The sequence below is a fragment of the Alligator sinensis genome, unplaced genomic scaffold, assembly GCF_000455745.1.
Source record: "Alligator sinensis unplaced genomic scaffold, ASM45574v1 scaffold1667_1, whole genome shotgun sequence".
Taxonomy (NCBI): domain Eukaryota; kingdom Metazoa; phylum Chordata; order Crocodylia; family Alligatoridae; genus Alligator; species Alligator sinensis.
Genome location: NW_005842504.1, coordinates 558,309 through 569,532, shown reverse-complemented (window position 1 = coordinate 569,532; position 11,224 = coordinate 558,309). Strand labels below are relative to the sequence as shown.

At 60.6% G+C, this 11,224-nt stretch overlaps 2 protein-coding genes across 2 annotated transcripts in view; one reads left to right on the top strand and one right to left on the bottom strand.

Annotated features, from left to right (window-relative positions):
- The first annotated feature begins 1,936 nt into the window (after positions 1-1,936).
- Positions 1,937-7,970, top strand: LOC102388877 (cytochrome P450 2F3-like). The gene is made up of 9 exons (XM_006031387.3): positions 1,937-2,446; positions 2,538-2,700; positions 3,689-3,838; positions 3,978-4,138; positions 6,015-6,191; positions 6,884-7,025; positions 7,138-7,325; positions 7,447-7,588; positions 7,746-7,970. Exons 1-9 carry the CDS (start codon positions 1,937-1,939, stop codon positions 7,925-7,927), a joined length of 1,815 nt encoding a protein of 604 aa, XP_006031449.2. The 3' UTR covers positions 7,928-7,970.
- Positions 7,971-9,557: 1,587 nt separating this feature from the next.
- LOC102388627 (cytochrome P450 2F5-like) overlaps positions 9,558-11,224 on the bottom strand; it is a 5,087-nt gene continuing 3,420 nt past the window's right edge. Inside the window, exons 6-9 of the mRNA XM_006031386.3 lie at positions 11,020-11,161; positions 10,730-10,917; positions 10,076-10,217; positions 9,558-9,902 (exon numbers count right to left, since the gene is read on the bottom strand). Coding sequence (XP_006031448.1) covers positions 9,721-9,902; positions 10,076-10,217; positions 10,730-10,917; positions 11,020-11,161 — 654 coding nt within the window. The 3' untranslated portion in view covers positions 9,558-9,720. The remainder of the gene's footprint in view (positions 9,903-10,075; positions 10,218-10,729; positions 10,918-11,019; positions 11,162-11,224) is intronic.

Below are 11,224 nucleotides of genomic sequence, written 5' to 3'. Positions count from 1 at the left end.
GCTCCTTCCACTTCAGCAGCCCGGGGCCTGGTTCTGTCATCCACATGTGGAGGCTTCAAGGCCCTTGCACTCTCCTATTGCCCAGTCCAGAGAGGGCTGCTCTGGCTCAGGCTTTGATCGGCCAGAGCCCACTCCAGCTGCACCCCGATACCAGCTCTGGAGCTGCATTCCCAGGGAGCGCCCCCTGTCTGGAACAGGCCTGAGCCCACCCCTCGCATTGCTATAGACCTGGCGGATGCCTGTCCCTAGGGCTCCCAGAGCTCCTCTGAGCTTCCTGGGCTGACTTCCGTCATCCCTATTAATATCCCCGCTGCATCCCCACTCGAAGCACTCGTGTCCACCTCCCCCTGCCCTCACCAGTGGTCATCCCGGGGGCCAGGACAGGATGGGGGGAGCTGGAGAGGGCCGGGAAGGTCAAGGGGCCATCTTGGCTGGGTGCTGGAGGTTCAGGACCACGGAGAGCACCCAGTGGCCTCCCTGCTGCTGGGACTGGGCGCCCCACTTGGCCCCCGGACGCCTGCCCCATGCAGCCCCTAGGGCCCGGGCAATCAGGCGCTTCGTGCCCCAGCTCATTCCTTACCTCGGCTCATTAAAACACAGCTGACCTGTGCCACCAGCTCCGCACGCCTGGCACGGAGCAGAGCTGTGAGCCGGCCTCCTGGGCTCCCTACCCAGTGCTGCCCCTGCTCCGGGCATGTTCCCAGCCCCATCTTGTGGGCCCCGAGCTCATGAAACAGCATGGGGGTGGGGGGTAATTGCATGGGATTGCATTGTGGGCAGGGCATTGTCCTTGGGGCAGAGATACTCAGGCCTTGCTGTTGGCACCATCGTTGAGGGTCTCTGCAGGGGAGCTAGTATCTCCGTTGGGTTGCTGTGGGTGCCTGGGGTGCCAGGGCATGGGCTGGTTTATCATTAACCAATGACAAGGGCAATCAATGCCTGGCATTGCCCCCCCCCCCCCCCGTGCCACTTTGCCTGACCAGCGGCCACCAACACAGCACATAGTGGGAGGTGAATGACCCCACCCCCTTCCAAGGCCATGACCTCACAGGCACGGAGATGATATCATTGCCTGGGCAGCTATTGCCAAAAGCCTGGATCTCCCCCACTATGGCCTCCTGGCTGGGGAAGGAATCGCTGCTCCCTGGGGCCCCGGGCTCTGCTATGGGCTGAGGGTGCTGGTTCTCTCAGGGACGCCTGGATTAACCCTGGTGAGACTCTCTCAACATGCGGCAGAGGCAGTTGCTTTGAAGGGGCCAAGGCTATGCAGAGAACAAGGCTGGGAGGATCCTTGGAGTCACCTTGTCCAGACTCCTGCCCCCCACAACATCCTGGACCCCCGCCCCCCCACATACTTGCACCGCAGCCTCGGACATGTGCCCCTTCCCTTTGCCCCCATCCTCTCCTCCCATGTTTCCAGGCCAGCATCCTGGAGCTGTGGTCGCCCCTGTCCGTGCCTTGGCTGTGCTAAATGGCCAAGAGAAAGCCCCTGGGGATCAATTCCTGGCTGTCTCTTGCCAGAGCAAGGGGTCACGGCATGAAATGAGCAGGCCGGCAGTTTAATGCCAACATCAGGATGGACATATCCCCCCCTGCATGGGATGAAATGGGGGAGCTTGTGGGGGACACAGGGGGGAGCAGAGAGTCCAGACACATCCACCTGGGGTCTGGGGCCATGCTTGGGGGAAAGGGGCATCGGGGGCGGTGGGGCACAGGAGTGCGGGGCATGGTCTCAGGGTCACAACATCCTGGACCCTCGATGGCTGTGAGGGGGAGAGGAACGGGGGTAAACCCTGCTCGGACCCCATCGCTCTTCCATCCAGCGGCGCTCTCTGGGGCATGGCACCGGGCAGGACGGACCCAGGGTCTGACCCAGCACACGGCTGCTATTATGTTCCTGTGCACCGAGCGGGCTGGATGTTTGGAGGGGGCCTGAATGTGTTTCATCTGGGAAGGTTTGGTGCTGATGGGTGACGTCTCCCCTCACCTCCTGGCTCAGCCCAGGCCCCGGCACATGGGCACCGGGTGCTTCTCAGGGAGGTCCCCGGTGCCTTGTGGCATCCTGGACCTGAGGCCCTACCCACAAGCCCCTGAGCCAGAGGGCTTGGCTCTGGCTTTGCTTCCCCTCCTGCCTGCACAGGGCCCCGTGGTGATTGCACAGCTGTCACGCGACCTGATGGTTATCAGCACGGCCCTGGTGCTATATAGACGGGCTCAGTGGGACGGCTCCAGCTCCAGCTCCAGCTCCAGCTCCAGCTCCAGCTCCAGGATGGATTTCAGTGGGACCTCGAGCATCATCCTGCTGATGTTTGTCTCCTGCCTGCTGCTCTTCTCCTCCTGGAAGAAGAGGCGATGGAGCCATCTGCCCCCTGGACCTTCCCCGATCCCCTTCCTCGGCAACATGCTGCAGGTGGATGCCAAGGACCTGATCCCGTCCCTCCGGAAGGTGAGCAGGGCCTGGAGGGGCTGCGCTGGGCCCTGGGGGGCATGCCCCCGCTGCCCTGGGTTAACCCCATGCCCTCCTGCTGCCTCCACAGCTTAGTGAGACGTACGGCCCCATGTACACCTTCCACCTGGGCTCCCGGCCCTGCATCGTGCTCTCAGGCTACCAGGCACTGAAGGAAGCCCTGATTGACAAGGCCGAGGTGTTCAGCGGCCGCGGGGACTTCCCAGCTGTGCAGATGTGGAGCAACGGAAATGGTGAGGCTGTGCATGGACACGTATGCGTGCACATCACACACACACACACACACACACACGCAAGCACACTTGTGTGGACACACATGCACATGCAACCACACAGACATGCACAAACAGGCACACAGACATGCACATGCTAGCACAGACATGCACACATGCATGCACATGCTAGCGCACACGCACATACCAACACACAGACCCACATACATATACACAGACACACATGCAACCACACACACGTGCACACATATGCACATGCAAGCATACAGACACACACCCACATGTGCTAGCATGCACACACACACACACACGCTAACACAGAGACACACATTAAAGTACACACATGTGCTCACATACATGCACATTCAAGCACTCACACACACATATGCAAGCACACAGACACAAGTTCACACATGTACATGCACATGCAAGCAAAGACACATAAATGCATGCACACATGCACGCACGCACACATGCACATACAGGCATGCACGCCTGGCTGACTTGTTTTACCACGCTGGCTGTTTAAAGTGTCCCAGCTCTGGGGTTTTTGCAGAGCCAGGCTCCAGCCCGGCAGCGAGAAGCAGGGCTCACTGCAGCCAGGCTTCCTCTTGAGGGAATGAATGTGATCCAGGGCTCGGGGGGCAGGAGGGAAGTCAGGAGCTTGGGACAGGGAGCAAGGCCTGGCGGGCATTGGAGTGGAGGGGGCTGGGCATGCCGGATTCCTGGGTTCTCTTCCCAGGGGAGGGGAGTGGGGGTCTAGTGGCCAGAGCCACAGTGCCCACGAGGACGGTACCAGGCCAGGGAGCACCGAGCTGGTCTGAAATCTACCCCCCACCCTATGATGGAGCTGCCAGACCAGACCTGGAGCCACGGGGGGCAGCGACCTGGCCGCTAGGGCAAGGCTGCATGTGTGCAGGTGGCCGTGGGGGCAGAGGACATGCTCCAGCCCCCTCCACCCTGGTCTCACGTGCATCCCACGTGCCAGGCATCGTGTACGGTACCGGCGAACGCTGGCGCCAGCTCCGGCGCTTCGCCATCACCACCTTCAAGAACTTCGGCATGGGCAAGCGCAGCATCGAGGAGCGCATCAAGGAGGAGGCCCAGATCCTCGTTGCAGAGTTGCGTAAGACCAACGGTGGGTACGGGGCAGAGAGCCCCCGGGGCCCCCCAGTCCGGGCTCCTCCAGGCTGGGGGCCGGACCTGAGCCCTGGGTTCAGCCCCAGGCGACTTGGCAGTGGAGGTTGTTAATGCCCCCCTCTCCCTGCCCCTCTCAGGCCAGCCCTTCGACCCCACGTTCTTCCTGAGCTGCGCAGGCTCCAACATCATCTGCACCTTGGTCTTCGGCGACCGCTTCGAGTACACGGACCACCAGTTCCTCACCCTCATGGGCCTCATCAACAGGAACTGGAAGCTGATGAGCTCCACCTGGGGGCAGGTGAGCGGGGGGGGGGGGGGCACAGACCCCCCCCGCATGGCACAGGGTACCCCCCATAGGTACCAACTCTGGAAATCCTCCCCCCACACACACAGGGAGACACCAATGCCCCAGCGCTGCCTCCCTGCTCAGCCCTGCCAGGCTCAGCAAGAGGTGAAGGGCTTGCAGAGGTGGCAAGCTGCTCCACATGAGAGGTCATGATTTAGCTCACGTCATTCACTGCATTTAATGACCCCAGTGACTCCCTGATGGCTGAAGGGGGGGTCAAAGAAATCTCCCCGGGGTGAAAGCATTCGCTGTGTGCGAGGAACAGTGTCACCCCGGCTCTTACATGGACAAAAACTTTGAGTTCAAATCCGAGGCAAATCCAAAGGCAGCTCTGGAGTCAGGCGAGGCAGAGGCCAGCAAAGGGTCTGCAGAGGTGGCCAACTGCTCTGTGCTGGAGGTCACAGTTGAGCTCGTCTCATTCACTGATCTTAATTAACCCAGGAGGTTTTTAATTGCAACATTTCCTTCTAGTTTGATTTTATGCAAGCTCCCAAAATGGACACTGGTGCGGGGGTGATCTAGGCATCACCATGCCTGTGCTCTGCTATGGGGGTTATCCAGGCTGCTGGGCTTTGCTGGTTGCCTCCACCTTTCTGCTACAGGGGTCGGGGGGAGGGGGTGTTAAGCCTCCCTCTGAGGCACTGGGTGCAGGCTGGGGATGGGGTCTGGGCTGTGCCAATGCTCAGGGATGCAGGGTCCTGGCTAAAGGGTCTTGCCCCTCTGCCCAGGCTCAGACTGATGCTGCACTGGGGGCATTCTCATCTGATTTGAATTGCCATGTTCCCTTCTAGTCTGATTTAATAGAGCCCCAAAATCTGGAAAAGCTACATGAAAGCTGCGGGGTGTAGTAGATACACTGAAGGATGGGGCTAGGATTCAGAGTGACATGGACAAATTGGAGGATTGGGCCAAAATAAATCTCATGAGGTTCAACAAGGACAAGTGCAAAGTCCTGCACTTAGGACAGAGCAATCCCATGGCACAGGTGCAGGCTGGGGGTGACGGGCTGGGCAGCAGCTCTGCAGAAAAGGACCTGGGAGGACAGGGGACAAGAAGCTGGATATGAGCCAGCAGTGTGCCCTTGTTGGCTAACAGCATCCTGGGCTGCATTGGAGGAGGGCTGCCAGCAGGTCGAGGGCAGTGATTCTTCCCCTCTATTCAGCACTGGGGAGGCCACATCTGGAGTCCTGTGTCCAGCTGTGGCCCCCACTGCAGAAAGGATGTGGTCAAGTTGAAGAGAGTCCAGTGGAGGGCAATGAAAATGATTCAGGGGCTGGGGGACAGGACTTGAGGCTGAGGGAACTGGGCTGATTTAGTCTGGAGAAGACTAGGGGAGGGATTGAGTAGCAGCCTTCACCTCCCTGCAGGGGGGCAGCAAAGGGACTGTTCTCTGGTGGGGGCAGACGACAGGACAAGGAGCAATGGGCTTAAGTTGCAGCAAGGGAAGTTGAGGCTGGATATCAGGAAAAACTTTGGCATGAGGAGGGTAGTAAAGCACTGGAACAGCTTACCCAGAGAGGTGGTGCAGTCTCTATCCTCAGAGGTTTTGAAGACCCGGGTAGACAAAGCCTTGGCTGGGATGATGGAGTTGGGGCTGGTCCTGCTTGGAGCAGGGGCTTGGACTAGATGTGACCTCCTGAGCTCCCTGCCCACCCTCGTTGTCTATGAGTCTGTGAAACGTGTCTTTGAACCCAACGTTTTAGTTGATCGAACACATCCAGGTGGTTGTTTGGGCCCAGACCAAAGGGGACTTGTCTTTCCAGGTCCCTGAGCCACTGCCCCACGGTCCCTCCCAGCCCATCCTCACTCTCACTGCTGTCATTCCCAGCTGCTCTTCACCTTCCCCAAGATCATGCGCCACGTCCCCGGGCCCCACAGGCAGATCTACAAGAACTACCTGAAGCTGGCGGAGTTTGTCGGGGAGCGGCTGCGGCTCAACAAGGAGACGCTGGATCCCAACAACCCGCGGGACTTCATCGACTGCTTCCTCATCAAACTGGAGCAGGTGAGCCTCCCGCTAATTACCCAGAGTGCAGCCCTGGGCCGCAGCAGCAATAGTAGGTTGGTGCCTTCCTCAGCTGAGACCTCAAGGGGATGTCCAAGCGCGTGGAAAATCTGGGGATCTTTCCCTTCTGGGCTCAGTCCAAAATGATGGGGGGGGGGGACGCGGGGGACACAGGTTCCCTGAATTTTTGAGATGGAAAGCAGACAGAAAAATCCATGATCATGCCTACTGCAGATCCCTTGTTCCAGATGGGATTGGCCAAGCCAGTGGCCACGCGTGTACACACGTGGGCATGCATGCACACGTGCACACATGTACCAGCACACAGATGCACACACATGCTTGTACATGCATATGCAGACATGCATTTACATGCACACACATGCATGCATGTGTGCACACACGCACATATGCTTACGTGCATGCACACACCTGCACAAACATGCATGCATATATTTACACGTGCACACATATGTACACATGCACACACAGATGCATGCACACGTGTGCACACACACATGCATGTGCATGCACACACATGCATATATCTACACATGCGCATTTGTACACACAGATGCATGTATATGCATACACATGCACGTATGCATACATGCACTCATCCACATGCATGCACATATATGCACACACATGCACAAGCACACGTCATGGCCCTGACCATCCCGGCATTCCAGGAAAAGAACAACCCCGACACGCACTTCACCGAGGAGACCATGTCCAAGACCACGGTGAACCTGTTCTTCGCCGGCACCGAGACCGTCAGCTCCACCCTGAAGTACGGGCTGCGGATCCTGCTCCGGCACCCCGAGGTGGAAGGTGGGTGTGGGGCGAGCCCTGGCGGCCACGTGCCCGGGGGCAGGGAGGGTGGGTGGGCGTGGAGCCCCCCAGATGGGTGCTGACCGCCCCGGTCCCGCTGCTGCGCCCGCAGAGAAGCTGCACGAGGAGATCGACCGGGTCATTGGCCCCAACCGCAGCCCCTGCATGGAGGACCGGGCCCGCATGCCCTACACGGACGCCGTCATCCATGAGATCCAGCGCTTCGCCGACATCGTGCCCATGGGCGTGCCCCACACCGTCACCCGTGACATCGAGTTTCGGGGCTACCGCATCCCCAAGGTGGGGCTTGGCAACCTAAGGGCCGCTCTAGCTTGCGCTCCTGGCCCCACCCCTTCTCTCTACCCCGCCTCCTCTACCTGACCCCCAGCCCTGGCACTGACCCCCGCTGCCCCCCTCTCAGGACATGAACATCATCCCCCTGCTCTGCACGTCCCAGTTCGACCCCAGCCAGTTCAAGAACCCCAACGCCTTCGACCCCGGGCACTTTTTGGACGAGAACGGGCGGTTCAAGAAGAACGACGCTTTCATGGCCTTCTCCGCAGGTACGGCTGAGCGGGGGGAGCCGGCGGGCCAGTGATCCCGGACTCCTGGGTCCTCTTCTCTGCTGGGAGAATGGGGTCTGGGGGTGGGAGCAGGGGACGGGGGCCAGGGGTCTGCTCCCAGCTGTGGTCTCCTGCCAACCCAGCCCCTCTCTCGCAGGGAAGCGGGTGTGCCTGGGCGAGGGCCTGGCCGTCATGGAGCTCTTCATCTTCCTCACCTCCATCCTCCAGAGCTTCAATCTCAAGCCGCTGATGGACCCCCGGGACATCGACATCACCCCCGAGTCCAGCGGCTTGGGCAACATCCCCCGGCCCTACCAGTTCTGCCTCCTTCCCCGCTGAGCAGAGCCGGTCCCTCCTCCACCTGCCCCGACCCCGGTGCTGATCCAATAAATCTCATTGTTTGTACCCGCCCGCATCCAGGCCCGTGATGTTCATGTGGAGCAGACTCAAGTCAAGACCCACCGCCGTGGGCCTGTGACGGAGAGGTCTGGGGCCTGGGTAGGGGGACCGCCTGTCCCTATTGGCATGGGATGGTCCCACGATGGGAACCTCAAGTCCTGGTCCCGGGCTGCAGGACTCCAGGACAGCATTTGTCCTGGGTTCACAGCATTGTGCAGGGATCCATGGGAAGCGGCAGGTTCCCCTTTGCAGGCGGGCAGCATCTTGGGGCTGCGGGGCAGAGGACGCAGGGGTGCCACATGCATGCACGTGGCCGGCAAGACAGCCAGGCAGCATGGAGAGCAGCTCCCTGCCCTGTACACCCCACCCCGCTCTGCTGCTCTGCTATCTGCTCCCAGCTCTCCCTGCCACCGTGCTACCCATCCCCATCCCAATCTGCTGTGGCACGTCACCCCGGCCACTCCACGCCGGCTCCCAGGAGCGTGGCGGGGTAACTGGAGGGAGTGGGGGTTGATCTGCTGGAGCTGCCAAGCAGAGGCATGGAGCAATGCCTCCCGCACCCGAGGGGAGGAGAAGGAGAGTGGAAAACATTGGCAAGCAGCATGGCGCGGCCGCCAGCTCGCTTAAATAACCCGTCGGCCCATTGTGCAGCTCGGGCACGAGCCATGTGCATGGAGTGGGGCTGATGGCAGCGGCATTGGTGGACATGGGGCGGGATGGGGGATACCCCAGGGCAGCTCCCAGACCTGGGGCACAGGAGATTCGGGTGCAGGGGATATTGGAGGAGGGAGGGAGAAGAGGTCTGCATTTGGCCCAGACTCTCCAGGAGCTTTAAAGCCACTTGCAGACGGCCCTAGTCTGCCTGAGACAGCGCCCAGGAAACCTATCGCCCAGCTCCACGCTGGCACTGAGCAATGCCCCCAAAGCATCACCTCTCCAAAGGGGTCTCAGGCTCTGGGACCCCCTTGGAAACCACCAGCGTTTGGCCTTCACTCATCCCTGGGCTACGGAGATGTGGCAGAGTCTCCAGGCAGCCCCGTGGCAGGGCTGGGCTGGGAGAGGTGTTCGGACACCCCAGGGTGCCCTCAGCCGGTGCTGGGTTGCTCTGGGGACCCGTGGGTGCATGGCAACGGGTTTGATGTCTAAGTGGTTTGTCTTTGTTTCTTGCAGCAGGTCGAGGCATGTCCTCCCGTCTCCCCACGCAGAATCGCTGCGTCTCCCAGCCACAGCCATTGGTTGGGTAAATACAGCTGTGTTCCCAGAGCAGGGAGGGTCAGGCCCAGCCCTGCTAAGCAGCTTAGGGTGGGATGGGGAGAAACTCGACACCGAGCTGGGCTTCCCTGGCCCCGTTCCAGGGAGGAGGCGTTGTTTGAGCTGCCTCCTCCTGAAGACTCTCTCTCGGGGAGAGCAACACCGGGTGCCCGTGCTGCCAGGGCCCTGTGGTGCTCCTGAAGGCATTGGGCCATGCCTACCACCCTCTTGCCAACGCCACAGCTCCCCAAACCCCGTCATGCACCCAGCCCCAAGGCTTCCCCATGAGGCACAGAGCCCTGCTTTCCACGACCGACAGCTTTGTGTTTTATTTGCTCTCCAGCCCACTGGGCTGCCAAGGCAATCCCGGGACTCCGGGAGCCCAGGGCTTTAGCAGGGGAGAAAGGCAAGATGCCACCAAGGAGTCTGGTGAACCGGGGGTGCTGTGTCCGGGGGGTGGGGGTGCAAGGCGCTGCGGCCGGCTAGCGGGGCACGGCACGGCACTTGTAAGGTGACGGCAGGTTTCCCAGGCCGCTCACCTGGGGCGTGAGGTCGATCTGCTCCGGGCAGCAGAGGGGCTTGAAGACGAAGCGCTGCAGGAGGGTGGTGAAGAAGAGGAAGAGCTCCATGCGCGCCAGAGCTTCCCCCAGGCAGATGCGCTTCCCTGCGGGGAGTGGGGGGGGACACGGACATGGCTGTGGCAACGTGCGGCATAGCCGAGAGCCACCTCGGGGCTGCTCTACCATCTGCCCCAGCCCAGGCTCCGGTGCTCATGACAAAGCCAGGCCAGGGTGTGGGATGGGAGCCGGCCCCCCACGACCCTCGTGCTGTGCTCACCTGCGGAGAAGGCCATGAAGGCGTCGTGCTTCTGGAAGCCCCCGCGCTCATCCAGGAAGTGGCTGGGGTCGAAGGCGCCCGGGTTGCTGAACTGGGTGGGGTCCTTGAGCACGGTGCCCAGCACCGGCATCACATTGGTGCCCTGGGGAGGGGGTGGAGGACCATGGGTCATTCGTCTGTCTTCAACGGGTTGGTCCATCTCTTCTTCCAAACGTCTATTATCCACCCTTTCCATCCATCCATCCATCCATCCAGATGGTCTGTCCATCCATCTGTCTATCCACCCACCCATCAGTCTTCCAAGCTATGTACTCCTCCAGAGACACCTCATGAGGGTCCATCCATCTCATCCATCCATCTCTCTCTCTCCCTCCCATCCCCCCATCACGTCTCCATCCTTCTGTTCATCCCTCCGTTCCCTTCTCCCCATCCATCTTCACATCCCAGGGTCTCCCATGCCATCTCTTTGTCCATCTGTCTGTCCATTTATCCATTTGCCCACCAATCTATCACTTCCATGGCTGTTAGAACATCTGTCCACCTCTGCGTCCACGTCTTCTCCCCCCACCCCACTCCTGAGAGCCAGCCTGGGGGAGAGGCATTAAAAAACCCATCTGTCCCATCCCATGTGGGGCCGGCAGGGAATCCCAGTACCTTTGGAAGCAGGTATCCCTGGAAGACGGTGTCACATGTCACCGCGTGGGGGATCCCCAAGGGGATGATGTCAGAGAAGCGCTGGATCTCGTGGATGACGGCGTCAGTGTAGGGCATGCAGCTCCGGTCCTCGACGCTCGGCTTGCGGTCTTGCCCGATCACCCGATCGATCTCCTCGTGGACTTTGGCTACCGAGAAACGAGCAAAGGGGAAGGTGGTTTGTGCCATGCCGGAGGTGGGGGAGGGGCACGATCCTGGCTGGGGTTTGCCTGCCACGCCGCTTTGCTCACCCTGGATCTCCGGGTACTTCATGAGGATGAGGAGGCCGTAGCGCAGCGTGGTGCTGGTGGTCTCGGTGCCCGCGAAGAACAGGTTGTGGGTTGTCATCACCAGTGTCTCCATGTGGAAGTGGCTCTGGGGGTCCTGCTTCTCCTGTGGGGAGAGGGAAGCTGGCTGAGCCCCAGCGCTGCGGTGAGAGGTCCCTGTCTGGGGTTC

Excerpts from the sequence above, each read along its gene's own strand:
- LOC102388877 (XM_006031387.3), top strand. The coding sequence starts at position 1,937 with ATGTGTTTCATCTGGGAAGGTTTGGTGCTGATGGGTGACGTCTCCCCT. Across the intron at positions 2,447-2,537 it reads TGATCCCGTCCCTCCGGAAG|CTTAGTGAGACGTACGGCCC; the intron begins GTGAGCAGGGCC and ends CTGCCTCCACAG. Across the intron at positions 6,192-6,883 it reads TCCTCATCAAACTGGAGCAG|GAAAAGAACAACCCCGACAC; the intron begins GTGAGCCTCCCG and ends CCGGCATTCCAG.